Below are 15,631 nucleotides of genomic sequence, written 5' to 3'. Positions count from 1 at the left end.
CGTGTCACATTGGTTGATTTGACTGATGCAGGGAGCTGAGAAGATTGGTGTTTGTGGGAAATGTGGTCTCATTCTGAGGAGTTAAACTACCAAATTGGTTCACAAAATTACCATAAGTACATTTTCCAGGAATTTGGAAATTATCGCGTGGGTTTTGCAAAATTGCAACCCACTGCAAATTTCGTGGACTGGGCAGCAACTCCCTCAGATTACGAATGTGGAAGTGGTTTCGCTACCTAAGGTCAGACCTCCAACAAAGCACAATATTTTGCAAGAATATGCAAGAAAACTGTTACCACTAAAGGTGGAAAAACAACAAATTTGTTTCACCACTTGAAGCAAAAACACACCTGAGAACAACCAGGCTATGAAGGCATGTGAGGAAGAGAAACTAGCACCTGGTAATGTGCGGCCCAAAAAAAACAAATGACCCAACCGAGCATTGCTGGAGCACTCACTAGTAGCAACACATATTACAGGAAGAGCAAACAGTGGGTGGAAGGTGAACTATCAGACACTACCCTGATAAACACGGAGGAACCTGACAGTCCACCAGTTTTACCTTTGACTCGGCAGTGTGTGTACAGTCTCCAAGTAGGACCGATGCAGTTTTATAAGACAACAATAGTTTAATCCAAACGCTTGCCTTGAAAAGCTGGTGTCAGAAAGCGGAACTCCTTACAACACACACTCTCCTGGTTAGCACAGGGAGCAGCACTCATCACCTGTCCTCCTCTCCTCTCCTCCTCACCTCTCCAATTGTCTTCTTTGCAGTAATGTTTTCTGTGTCCTCCTTGCTATATTGCACTCGGGTTCAAATTGGACAGGACATTTTTATCTCGCTGTAGTGTAAACAGACTGGGGCTGAAGACCACTGCAACTGTCTGACGTCACTACCCAGAATGCATTGCGATGTAAACAACAATGTCGACTTAGGAGTGATTTTTCCAATATTATAAAAAAATGAAGACACCAAGGGCCTGATTTTCCCCAATATTTTTGGAGTGGAATATTGTTGGTTTTACTAACAACATTGACTTTGTCACAAATACTCTCCCATATAGCGTTTTTTTTTGGTAATATTTTTTTGTTGTAACTCAGTATGTTTGTTAACTTCTTACACTAGAACATCTAATTCCATGGGATCAAATTTCATTTTGCGTTTGCAGGCTTTCTGCTCGTCAAAACTCTCCATTAAGACCCAATACCCTCATTTAAATACTGCTGTCTGCACCTGTTGTCATTTGCATAATTATTCTGAGTAGATCACCAGCAAAACGCACGCCAACTAAACGTGCAATCTATTGCATTGCACACGCAATTTAATACCCTTTATTTGGGATCTTATAAATCAGGCCCCAAGAGTTTTTTATATCACATTTATATAGTTGATGACAACATGAATGTAATTAGGCATACAAGTCTTATTAGTCAGGGATCCTTATAAGATTTCCAGGGAAAACAATACATAAGTCACTTTTGTGTTTACATTTGACTTGCTGTGTCCTTTTCACTATATTGCTCTTGCTGCTGCCACCTTGTGGCAATAGATTCACATTTTGAATTAGGTAGTCTGTCATCAATGACAGTAGCTCATTGGAAAAGAAAGATGGAAAATGCCCTTCATTTTGTTTGCACTAATAAATACTTCTGCCTGAAATCTGCAGTCACTGATAAAATGTTTTTTCTATATCATCATAAATATCATTATCACAAATTTCTTTGAAATATTATGATATAATTTTGAGGCTATATTGCCTACCCCTACTGCATGTACTGGTTAAATATAACTTCTTGTGTACACTATGGTGTGCTTCAGAACACCCACTAATGACACGTCATGTCTTGTCATGTGGAGACCACACCATGTAAATTCCATCCAAATTGGATGATGTTATTCACACAAAGCTGACCTCCTGTTTTCAACAGGTGGCCCTATTGCAGTGAGTCAATATTTAGATGCAGATGTTTTCAGGCCTGGTCCCCAATCAAGTATCTGAAACTTGCTGGCAGACTCGAGAAAGTCCAGTGGAGTTACAACACCTTGTTTAATGGCGAAACATGCAAATATACCACCATGCTGCATAAATTGCATTTCATAATGGAACTAATGATTTAGTTGGGTTAAATCACTAGGAGGAGTTTGTTAAAATACAATGCTTGCAAATTGAAAAAATTGAAAAGGAAATTCAAAATGGCTGACTTCCTGTTGGACTTCGATACATATACATGTGCCTACCAAATTTCACTATCTATTTAAATTTTGCCAATGTTACGTCGATGAAAAAAGGCAGTCATTCAAATTTAGTTTGATGTGCGAGTTAAAGGACATATCCTGATCAAATATATAGATTTGAACATATTACAATGTGTGTGTGTGTCTTTGTTTGTAGGTCAGGTCATGCAGACATGGCAGCAATATATTATGAGAAAATAGATGTGGAGGGTCATCACTTTGGGCCAGACTCTCATCAGGTCAGAGCAGCTGTGCAACAATTGGACCATGCCATGCAGACACTCAACTTCAAAATTAAAGTTAGTAGTATCATTAACAATGTTGTTACAGTTACAGCTTCTACAATTATAGTTTTGCTGTCATGTGGTTTATTTTCATCTGTTTATCTTGCTTATGATATTCTTTCAGGAGAAGAACATGGTGAAACAGCTGAACATTATGCTATTTTCTGACCATGGCATGACAAAGATCCAGTGGATGGACAAGGTCATAGAACTGGACAAGTATATTAATATGTCAGACATTGTCAAGATGATGGACAGAGGACCAGTAGTCAGTCTGTGGCCAGAAGAAAACAAGTACCAACAGGTGAGACTGTAATCTGTGTTTTAGGCTCTGCCATTATGCTCTTTAAGCTTAATCTCATAGATATGCGTATCTGTACTAGGAAAGGCAAAACCATGACCCTAAAATAACAATAATGCTATTTTTTTTGTGTGTGCGTTTTTTTCTACGTGACATAAATGACATAACTGATAATGTTTTGAAAAGAAATAAGTTAATATTTTTCTGTGAGGGTTATTTCCAACAGTATCTTATTCTATGGGTCCCAACTGGGGACTTAGACTCCCCAGGGACCTGGGTTGGTCTATCAAAATAATGACTTAGTATCTCATAATTATGAGAAAGTATCTCAAAATAATGACTTACTATCCCAAAATAATGAGAAAATATCTCAAAATAATGACTTACTATCTCAAAATAATGACTTGCTAACTCGAAATAATGAGAAAGTCCATGGGTCGGACACGAACCCACGGCCGGTGCAGAAGGGGCGCCCGCTCGACCAGGCAATCCGGGCGCCCCATACTTTCTCATTATTTCAAGTTAATACGTCATTATTTCGACTTGGTTAGTCGATATTTCGATTTATAATGGAGTTATAATAAATGAAACACTTATAAAATAAATTATTTTTTTCCTAATGATTTACTAACTGCTACCACTACTAAATCACTCTGTGCTACTAATTACAATATGTTTTGTCAGTATTTACAGTGACGTTTGATGGATGTGATATTCACATCCTGTTGGCACAGACGTTTTACTGTTGTTTACTGTGATGGTAACGAGTGATCACAGACGCTTGCATATGCTAGCTAGTTTCACTCAATCATCGGACAAACAATGTAGGGAAGAGAAGCTCTAGCTGTGTGCTAGTTCTGATTGTATTACTAAATTCACACAGGAGTGTCGGCCAGAACACCACTTAAGGCCATTTCCAGAGTATGGAGGAATAAAGAACAGAGAGGACAATCTGCAGTTTACTCTCTTTACTTCTTCTTCTTTGAAGCAAACATACAGAGCTTCCAGAACAGCTGGATATTACAGTTGTGATTGTGTGGTTTTTCTATAAAGAAAGAATAACAAAAACAACTCAATAAAGGATAACCACATATCCATACATTAATCTTGCACACATGAAGTAATATAAATAATATTACCAACCTAATATCAACTAACAGTAATTAAACCAGAGGAGGTAATCAAATGATTACAATCTTACATTTTCTCTTACTCATTTACACTAGAAGGAAACAGAAATATACTCCAAACACTCAATACACAAGTTTCTCAGGCTTGTTTTCACTGTCAAGCTACCGCTAATGCTGACATACCACTGCCTGTGGCAGCCGGATGCTCTTATTGTTAAATCATTGTCAGCGCGCCACTTCCAGTGGCTAATTAGCCTTAGCTTTCATTTCGGCATGGAAACGACACCCCACATCAAACAATCTGTACCCCAGCGCAATCACAAAACACTCTTAAGACTCTACAACAGGTAACACATGTGTGAACATAGTTTGGACTCTACATGATATATTTTGACCTGAAGTGCAAAGCCAGGCATGGAGCCGGCATGGCGGGCAATTAAACTCTGACCTCTTCTCCACATTAACTAATAAACTTATCTCCAGTTACATCAACATAACGGAATACAATACTAGTAATGCAGCAGATAAACTACTCACTCTTTATTCACGCACAGATCACTGGTACTGAAGCCATTGCACCGCACACCGTACCTAATCATAAGTCATGTTGTGATGAAGAAAACACCATGTGAATTTCATGTAAATATGATGATGTTTGTCACCTAAGGCTGACTACCTGTATCCAGTCGGTGGCGCTATGACTAAAAGACAATATCGTAGCATGTGTTCAGGAAGGGACTCTTGTCAACCATGAGACATTTGGTGCAGATTGGAACATGTATGTTAAAGTTACAGCTGCTTCCTGCTTCATGGCGAATCATCAGAGTTTGGTGTGGCGTTAGGTAAGGGCATTTGATGCAGACTTTAGATTTTAATAACCTATAATCAAAAAGGTCTTAAGCTGATACTGACTGAATTTGGATTAATTAATAGATTAAGGAGTTTTTCCAAGATGGCCGACTTCCTGTTGGAGTTAGGGTAAGGTTCCAAGAGGCTTTATTGTGCGTCTGGACATGCTATATGCATTGTCGATTTCAATTCTCTACCTCAATTTGGAAGGCGGGGCTTAGATTTTGAATTTTCAAGGGGGCGCTGTTGAGCCATTTAGCCACACCCATGCAATTGACCTATTTAGGATGTTACTTGGCACCACTCCAGACGTGTGTTTTATGTTTCTGACTGTAAAAAAAAATAATCATACGTCATGGCATAGAATGTGTCGCCATTGCAACAGTATTTGATTATGGGTCATGAGAAATTTCAGGTGTACCTACTTAAGATTCTGGGAGTAATTAGTCATAGAATGACGCATGTCACTTTCTGTTACCATTAGGTGGCGCTACGAATGTCACTAAATATGACCCTGTACATGTCTTCAGACCGGGACTCTGAACAATCATATGAAATTTGGAAAAGATTAGACAATGTGGAGTCAAGTTATAAGGCTTTGAAATTTCATGGCGATGCTTTGCGTCGTCAAGGCAACACCTTTTGACAGAGAGTCACCAACTTTATAATATACAATCTTTAAGGTCTTGACGCTTTGCTATATAAATTTGAGATGCATCTGATCAACGTGCTACCCACAGGGCGCAAAAGTGTAAAACATGTGACTTCCTGTTGCCAGTAGGTGGCGCTATGACTCAGATCCAGTATTGACATATGGATCTGTTCAGGGCGGGACTCCTATCAAGCACAGGAAGTCTGGGCCTCATACGTTCATTTATGTCTGACCATTTTAATTTTCATGGCGAAATTCAATGACCCCTGGGAATGATGAAAACTCAATATTCTAATCATCTCCAAGGTCTGTAGATGATACTGACTAAATTTGAAGTTGCTGAGGTCAAATATGAAGGGGGAGTTTGTTAAACGCCCAAAACAACGTTGTTTTCGCCGATATGACCTAAAATGGCCGACTTCCTGTTGGATTTGGAGTATGGCCTCAAGTGGCTTTTTTGCAAGTCTTGGCATGATACATGTGCCTACCAAATTTCGTTCATCAACGTCAAAGAGAAAGGAGGGGGGGGGGGGTTTGGTTTTGAAAAGTGTTAGGGGGCGCTATAGAGCCATTTTGCCATGCCCGTGGAGACGGCTCGAGTAGATGTCGCTGAGGGGGGGGGAGGGAGGAGCCAATGATCCTCTCAGCTGTAGTGCAGCTGCAGTACCAGATAAATATCCTATATCCCACAGCCGCAAGGAATGAAGTGTATTTTCAATTAAAACTGAATGCCAAATATCAGAAAAAAATTGTTAGTTTATATGGAAAATGAATTAATTTGGCTCCAGCCAAGTAGCACAGGTGTGAATCTAATATAATGGGCAAAAAACACCAATATATGAATAGGATTAACATCAAATGTAAATAAACCTCATAAATAAAACCTCACATAAATCTTTTTGGCTTAAATGCAGTCAGGTAATAAAGTGCATCATTGGAACAGTTCCAGGGTTATGGATGTGATATGGTTATGGATTTCATGATTCTTTGTCAAGATTCAGATCCCGTCAGTCAGTTCGGAAGGGAATGGATTCATATAGTTCGTTCATTAGTTCGTTCAGTCGTGTTTCCAGTACAACGTTGTTTAGCGGTGAATCATAATGCACGGTTCTCTGGCCGTGACGTAAAAACGTAATAACCAGCCAATAATGTAATAACTTATTACGTTATTGGGTCGGGACTTTTATTATGTTATTGGCAATATATTATGTTATCGGCTTATTACATTTAATAATGGGCAAATTTATTATGTTATTGGCCATTATGACGTTATTGTTTGTAATTACGTTATCAGCTGCTATAAGGGGCACTATCATCTAATAACATGAGAAGACTTTATCACATTATCTATAAAGCGAGCTCTGGCTGTTTCACTGAATGCAGAGAAAGCTTTTTTTATGCACATTGCTCCTTTTTTTTATGCACCTAGCTTCAGTCTCACCAACTATTTTTATTAAAAAATAAAGGACATTAAAGTAGGAGGGTATGACTTTAAATCAAATTTATACACAGACAACATTTTGTTAATATTACACCTAAGTAATCTATCTCACCAGTATTAAGGCTTCTCAATACATTCAGTAATTTTGAGTAAATTTGAGGTAATACCTCTGAATTGTAATACTTTTTCCATGGACTTTCGTAATGCACCATTCATGTGGAAACCCAATGGAATGAAGTAATTTGGTATTATAATCACAGCCCATATTTCCAAAATCTTTGAACAAATGTTAATGTCTCTGTGAGGGAGGGCTGAGGTGATGAAGATGAATGATTTTCCAAGACTATTCATCATGTCAGCTTTACCCATGCAGTTTCCATCAAGCTGATTTAAGGAGTTACCATCTTTGTTATTGTCTTTTTTGTGGTGTAATAAGAAACCTAAAATGGAAACTTTTATTACCAAGACATAAGGGTGGTCTGGCTATGACAGACATTAACCCAGGGATCCTAAAACAGCGGACTTAAGTCCGCATCCAGACCGCGGGACAACTATCTGCGGACCCTGGTCTAATCTTAAAAAAAGAAAGATCTTGCATAAAATATTATTATTATTAAATTTATTTTTCGTTTTAACATAAATTCAAATAAATACTTATATAAAACAAAACAAAATACATTAACAACCCCTGCAAATAATCCAAAACAAATGACACAAGAAAGGAGGAAAGAACTGTAGTGCTGCAGTAAAAATGTCACAACAAGTCACAGCCTATCAGCGCATTGTTGCCATGGAGACCAACATACACATGGTGAAGGACTGGAGTCACACATCCATACCTGCGATAAAACGGATAATTCCGACTCGCGAACACTCGCATTTAATAATAATAATATTTTATGCAAGATTTTTCTTTTTTTAAGATTAGACCAGGGTCCGCAGATAGTTGTCCCGCAGTCTGGATGCGGGCCGGAGTCCGCCGTTTGAGGATCCCTAATGTAGGCTATTGCTGTATCCATTGATGCCAACCCCTCCTTCCCCATGTTTATTTGTTTTTTCTTTTGGGTGTGGGTGTGTGTAACACTGTTTTTTTTGTATTTGTGTTATGCCAGGTGTATGCTGCATTGTCCCAGGCCCCTAACATGCGTGTCTATGCCAGACATGAGATCCCCAAACGTCTCCATTACAAAGGAGGACGGTTTGTTTCCACCCTGACGCTTGTGGCTGAGCCAAGCTGGTTTATCATAGAGGTAAATTATAATAATTTATCATTTGTCTTATTTGAAATTTGAGGTAAGCTTCCCCTGTTAAGATGCATCATCTTGTTTTCAAGGGGTTCCTGTGTAACAAATGCTTTTGAAAATGATATAAATAAATAAATAAATAAACAGACAATTCCACAAACAACCCATATTAATAATGATAAAGATAATAAAATTAAACAACACACAAGAAGAAAGAAAACACAATCTGTTACAAGGACCACCAGACCAACAACAACTTAGCAACTGCCAGATCAAACAAAATTGTGGTAAGTACTGAGTCAACCAACAAAACAAAAGGGTAAAACAGTGAGGTAAAAGAGAAAAATATTACAGATGTATGTAAATACAGTTAAAAACAAGAACAAATCATTTGAGGTAAACAAACATAAAGACTTGAAAATAAATAATGGATCTGGCTAATTATTCCAGTCTAATGCAACTTTATATATAAAAGCTCCCAATTTCTTAACAAATTGTTGGTACCACAAAGAAAGGGTGTTGGATGTGTCTGAGATAGTATGATGATTTAAATGGAACTAGAAACCATTTTAGGCTAGTTGAAATTAGTAAATTAAAACAAAAAGCTCAGTGTTTAGTGGTAACCAGTTTGAATAATTTTGTATCATACATAAAACAATGATGTGATAAAGAAAACAAATCCAGAGATACTACATAAAATAACTACAATTTAAAGATAATTAAAGATGCAAGCAGTAATGACCGGGCCCTCACTCCCCCGCACCGCCCCGAAGCAGCATCTTCAAGGTCTGATTAAATCTGTAGGAGGAATTCATCATAGTACGTGGTGTGGAAATGGTATCAAACAGCACCAAAATGGCAAATTTGCAAAATGGCTGACTTACTGTTGGAGTGAGGGTATGGGTCCAAGATACTTTTTTGTGCATCTTTAGATAATACATATAAACCAAAATTCGTTCGTCTACGTCAATCTGGAGGGAGGGGCCTTGCACCTCATGCACATCGGGCTGTGGCGCAGTCAGAGGGCTCGCATGTAGACGTATTCATATGCAGTCTATTATTGGACACTGCACCAAGTGGTAAGATAACACTTCCTGGGTTCACTATGTGGAGCTAGAAAACAGCCACTAAGTAATACACACAGCCACTAATCATAAGTCATGTGTATGATGTGCACAACACACCATGTGAAGCTCATGTAAATCTGATTGTTCCAAAGGTTTGAAACAGCAAAGTTCTTTAATGCAGAATTACACCCACCACAGGCATCCGATCAAGGATGAAGGAGACAGTGGTTTGATTTGCAATCATTGTCTAAAACCACAATAAAAATAACAGTCAATAAACTAGAACTATAAAACAGAAAACTGAGGCACCTTTCCTTATCAGGTATGCTGAATCAATAAAAGTTTTCTCCACTAGTTGGCAATCTAAGACCACAAATGATTGGAACATGTCCGTTAAAGTTACAGCAGCTTCTTGCTTCATAACGAATTAGCAGACTTTGGTGTGGCGTCACGGTAAGGCCGTTTAAAGCAGACTTTAGCTTTTAATAACTTATCATCACAAAGGTCTTAAGATGACCTTTATTTAAGATAATTTGGAGACAATCAACTTAAAAATGTAAGGACTGGAAATGGCCAAAAAAAAGCAAAATTGAGCAGTTTTTCCAAGATGGTCGACTTCCTGTTGGATTTAGGGTATGGCTTCAAGAGGCATTTTTGTGCGTCTGGCTGTAATACATACGCCTTCTGAATTTTATTCTTCTATGTCAATTTGGAAGGCGGGCTTCAATTTTTAAATGTTCAAGGGGGCGCTGTTGAGCCATTTAGCCACACTCCATGCAATCGACCTCTATTGGATGTTAACTGGCACAACTCCAGACGTGTGGCTGGCAGGTTATAAGGCTTTGAAATTTCATGGCGAGACATCAAAATCCGCTGCGTTTCAACAGAGAGTCACCAACTTTATAATCTGGAGCGATTTTAAGAGTGCCTAGGTGCACAGAAATTAATATAAGCTATAATATACAGAAATGAACAGCAAGGTGTAGGCAGATTTCTCTGCTGAGTTCACAGCTGTCCATAGGTAGCGACCTACCAGCCAATCAGAAAAAATAGTAGTTCTTGTAGCCAGGTAAATTCGGAAAATAAGTTGTTTTTTTCCCCCCTGCGAGCACGTTCTCATATGACGGTCTCTACCTACCCAAACAGACCACAAGGATGTATAATTTTATAACGTCTGTCATCAAGGCATCAATATCTGACACAAACACTTACAACACACAACATCTTTTTTTTTTTTTAAGATTTTGTCTGGCATTGACACCATTATTTAGCAGTAGACAGACAGGAAACTTGGGAGAGAGAGGGGGGTGTGACATGCAGCAAAGGACTTCCGGCCGGGATTCAAACCGGGGTCGGCTGCCTATGTGGCATGTGCAGTAATGCACAGGCCAATACACACACACACACAAAAGTTGAGCACTGCTGTGCCATAGTGTCAAATTTGACCAACTTTTACATTTTAAAACTGTAAAAACACCTTAAATATGTTTTACTTTGAACTTTGGAAATATTTCAACCTCTTAAAAACATTTGTGTGCAGCTGATACATGTTTGACACATATTTATTTCAAAAAAATTAAATAAAAATATATAATATTTTTATTTGTGCTGGTCAATTATGAACTGTATGTAAAATTGAACTGGTTTTTAAGTAGCAACATTTTTTGGGAGAACTGGATAGGGCCGAGGGGCCGCTGTGGCCAAAACCCAAAGAATTTTGAGTTGTTCTGGTCCTAACAGATGTAATCTCACTCCAAACCTTTCATGAAACTTGAGAGCCCTGTTTATGAGACTTCCTGCTCTCTGTTGTATACATATCTAAAGTTAACCTAACCTAAACTTAAAGTTAGTCTTAGTGTTTGTATTAAGCAGAAACTGTGGCTGTCAGCCTGCTATGTGATAGCTGCAGCCGTGCTGTTACTCTCTCTGTCTGTGTCCCTCCCTTATGGCTGATACCGATACTGATTTTTTTTTTACATCAGCATTAGCCGATGGCCGATATGTGCTGCCGATTTTTTTGAGCCGATATTTGGAGCCGATATTGCTTTTCCTCCCTCCAGACGAAGAGCAGCGTTTACACACACACCGCTGTGATGGCTGCTCTGTCCCTCTCTCAGTCAGAGTGAAAGAGAGAGAGACAAACACACACATACCCCGCTGTGATGTCTGCTCCGTCCCTCTCTCAGTCAGAGTGAGAGAGAGCGAGAGAGAGAGAAACACACACACACACATCGCTGTGATGGCTGCTCCGTACCACACTCAGAGTGAGAGAGAGACAAACACACACACAGGCACACACACCGCTGTGATGGCTGCTCCGTCCCACTCTCAGTCAGAGTGAGAGAGAGAGAGAGACAGACACACACACACGCACGCACACACACCGCTGTGATAGGTGCTCCGCCCCGCTCTCAGTTGGAGTGAGAGACAGAGAGAGAGAGAGACAAACAAAAACACACACACACACACACCGCTGTGATGGCTGCTCCGCCCCGTTCTCAGTCGGAGTGAAAATTTACCGTTCTCTCACGGGACTCTGGGAGCTGTATTGTTGTTGGCAGGCTTCCAAAACTTCCAGCTGCACGCTGCCAGCGAGGGAAGGGCAATGCATGCGCTGCACGTGCTCTCCAGCGCCCCCAACAACACAGGGCTGCCTGTAGATGCGCCTGTCTGTAACTTAGGTTAAATGATATATATATATCGGCGAACGCAACCACACATCGATGTATCGGTCGACCCTTACTACAGTCCCTTAAAGAAGTTTTAGAGATAATGAAGTTGATATGGGTAAATGGAGAACAGATATACGTGCAGGGATTTTTCATCCGTGTTGACGAGAAAAGGTTAGAAAGTTCTCTCTTGATCTTGGTAACAACATAATAAAAACAATACCTCAAGCTCCATTTATTAGATGTTCTGCAGTTTTTGATAGTGTCACCCAGAAAACCTTACCACATGCTAATGCTATGTCTTTGTTTAAATCAATGTGGATATGTGTGTTTGTGTGTGTATGTCTGTTGACTCCAGAATAAGGATGGACTCCCATACTGGAAAAATGACACTGGTGAGCCCTCAGCATGGCAAAATGGCTGGCATGGTTACGACAATGAGTTCCTTGACATGAGAGGCTTTTTCTTGGCAACAGGACCTGGTAACAAACTAATCATATTTTCACAGTACAATCTGAATATTTATTTTTGCCTTTGATTTATCAAGAAAGCAACACCCTGCTTCACAATACTATCTGTCTTGAAACTACCACACTCTTCTCCTGTTATTGTGTCTCAAGCTGGATGTCAGTGGAAATATACTTCAGTAGGCAACAGTAAGTTCCTAGTAATTAAGACCTGACTCACAACCAAAGTTGGGCCCAATCCTGGGTGTGTTTTGAAGCAGATGGAAAGTGTAAACTTTAAAGTGCAGGAGAAATTACATATATTTCTGCAATGGTGTCTTTGTGGTGGAATTAATAAAAATTGTAATGTTGTGATGTTGATTTAATTTTGTGTACTTCATTTCATCTAGACTTCAAGCAGAATGTTCAGGCGGCTCCAATACGAGCAGTGGACATCTATAATGTGATGTGCTGGGCATTGGGAGTTAAACCGTTGCCCAATAATGGGTCCTGGTCTCGGGTGGAATACTTCCTGAATGGCTCTGATGGTCCATCATGCCCTACCCTCTGGACCTGCTGTATGGTTTTGTCAGGAATACTGCTTGCACTGTGGGACTAAACAATAAACAATGTTGATAACTAATGATAGCTAGAGTTGGAACATTAAACCATGTGGAGGTCAATGTGCCTGGCAGAATGGGAAAATAAATTTAATAGGCTGGAAAAATCATCTTAAAGTGGTTAGAGCATTTGAAAGGACCAAAACGTTGAAGCCTGCAGAGTTTGCCATAACTTCCAACTTCTTGAAAAGACCTTGAAGAAAGCCCACGCCTAACAAAGGATTTCCATTTTGAAACCTGAAGAGCCCTGATCTCACATGTTCATTAGACATGCAGAGCTGGAAAAGATCATGGTGGAAAACATTCTCCACATATTGATCTCCATGTCTGATCAAAATGTGTTGATGTCGGTTAAACAGACATCAAATGCCCAGGAGAAATGTAAGAAAGGCATTTACCTGAGCATTTTCACAGTTTTGGCTTATTTATGTTAGAAGTACACATAATAGCAGCACTTTCGTTTCTGGTGCTTTGCAGTTTCCAGTATGTTATATATATTCTTTCTTTCTGGAGCTATGTAATTTGAAACAAATTACAGGGAAATGTGAATTTCCTTCAAACAACTGGTTTGTTTAAACTTGACATATTCAGTAATTATTGATTAATGTAAGCATTGATATACATATATGTTGAGCTGTATGCTTACCTAAGGCAGCATATTACATTCAATTTTCTCTGTATATGTTAAATTTGTATGTTGTTGTAACACGAAAAAGATCCACTCAGTGTAAAAATGAAGTAAAACAAACGGACCATTCTCGACTTTGGGAGATTATTATAAGCCAACACTACAAATTTCTATTGGATTTGTGTGTTTGTGTGAGAATTACAGACTTTGGTTTGCATAAAATAACTTGTATCTATACAGACAATCAATTGTATTACTTTTCCTTTTAAAATCTTGAGAGTATATATGGTGGATGATGATTACTGAGATTACAGCCTTGATCTGGTGTTTAATTCAGTTAGTCATGTGACGTGATTTGTTGGATTTCTAGGACCCTGTATGATACAATACTTTATGGAACGTGTTCTATAAATAAATGTGCTTTGATTTGGAAAACACGATTCTGTTTGTCTATCAGGATATCACTAGTTTGCTCAAGAGTGTGGAATAACAGAAGTGTCAATTAGAATAATTAAACCACTATCATGGTTATGCAGGCAAAAAGGAATTAATTCAGTCTCATGACGGTGGTTCACTTTTCACTGGTTTAGGGTCAGGACAATTAGAATAAAAAAATGTAATTCCTCAATCATTTGATAATAAATAATCAAATAGTCATCCCAGAGAGTGGGGAATCATTTGGGGCCCCTGGTTAAATCTGAACGATATGTTGGTTTAGGTCCCCATAAGTACCAATGTCACCAGAAAATCACACAAATTATGTTTATACACAAACAAAGGTATATTGTAACTGATAATGCTATGCTCAGAACACCATCTTGCCAAAATCACCTTTGAACCTGGGTGAAATAAACTAAACTATGTTTGAAAGAGAAATTGACACTGCCCCTCTTTTGGATAAACAAAAAAAAATTAACATTCCACGAAGAAGCCCTAAGACACTGCAAATTGATGATCCTGGGAAATGTCCGATCCCTTAGGAATAAAGTGGACGAACTCCAGGGGAATGTCCACTTTCTTAAAGATTTTAAAGACTGCTGTGTGATGGCGTTCACGGAGACATGGCTAACTGAAAGTGACCCGGAATCTGACCTGCTGATCAGTGGTTTTGGACCACTGCATCGCCTGGATCGGAACAGACAGGTGACGGGGAAATCCCAGGGAGGAAGGGTATGCCTGTATGTGAGTCAAAGATACTGCACTTCAGTGACAGTGAGAGAGCGCATCTGCACCCCTGATGTTGAACCTTTAGCAGTGTCTTTGCGCCCCTTCTACCTACCTCGCAAGTTCCACCAGCTATTTATTACAGTCGCTTATATTCATCTGAAAGCCCATGCCCCCTCAGCCTGCAAAACTGTCTCTGACGTTGTACACAAACTCCAGTCTTTCTCCCCTGACGCTCCGATATTCGTACTCGGAGACTTAAATCACATTTCACTTAAAAAGACACTTCCAAACCTGCATCAATATGTAACCTGTCCTACCAGACGGGATAAAACCATTGATCTTTGTTATGGATCAGTAAAAGACGCATATAAATTCCCTGGGCCATGGAGATCACAACCTCCTACCCACCTATAAAACCTTCCTTAAGAGGGAAAAGGTCACAACTAAGGACATTAAAACATGGACTGAGGACTCTGTTCAGTGTTTGCAGAAGTGTTTTGAATGCACTAAAAATATGTTTGTAGAAGCATGTGATGGAGACCTAGACGAGCTTGTGGATGTAACATGTTCTTATGCTGCATTCTACAGAGACATGATCATACCATGCAAGAGAGTAAAAAATGTACCCTAATAATCGACTGTGGGTGACGAAATCTATTAAATCTAGCATACAGGCCAAGAAACTTGCTTTCAAGCAAGGAACTGCATTAGAGATACAATCAGCCACTAAAAATATGAACATTGAAATACTAAGAGCAAAACAGAACTACAAGGGAAAATTGGAAAACAACCTAGCTGCAAAAAACCTGGGTTCAGCCTGGTCATGTATGAAAACCATTGCAGGTATTAGCAACTCCAATAATAACAGCACTCTCACTTTAGAGGTTTTTGATGCAG

At 39.2% G+C, this 15,631-nt stretch overlaps 1 protein-coding gene across 1 annotated transcript in view; it reads left to right on the top strand.

Moving 5' to 3' along the window:
- enpp6 (ectonucleotide pyrophosphatase/phosphodiesterase 6) overlaps nt 1-12,981 on the top strand; it is a 69,682-nt gene extending 56,701 nt beyond the window's left edge. Inside the window, exons 4-8 of the mRNA XM_062425306.1 lie at nt 2,394-2,535; nt 2,645-2,824; nt 8,006-8,143; nt 12,232-12,355; nt 12,730-12,981. Of these exons, the coding sequence (XP_062281290.1) occupies nt 2,394-2,535; nt 2,645-2,824; nt 8,006-8,143; nt 12,232-12,355; nt 12,730-12,938 (793 nt within the window). The 3' untranslated portion in view covers nt 12,939-12,981. The remainder of the gene's footprint in view (nt 1-2,393; nt 2,536-2,644; nt 2,825-8,005; nt 8,144-12,231; nt 12,356-12,729) is intronic.
- Nucleotides 12,982-15,631: the final 2,650 nt, after the last annotated feature.

This window comes from Scomber scombrus, chromosome 9 (genome assembly GCF_963691925.1).
Source record: "Scomber scombrus chromosome 9, fScoSco1.1, whole genome shotgun sequence".
Lineage (NCBI taxonomy): Eukaryota > Metazoa > Chordata > Actinopteri > Scombriformes > Scombridae > Scomber > Scomber scombrus.
This window is presented reverse-complemented; position numbering and strand designations above follow the sequence as displayed.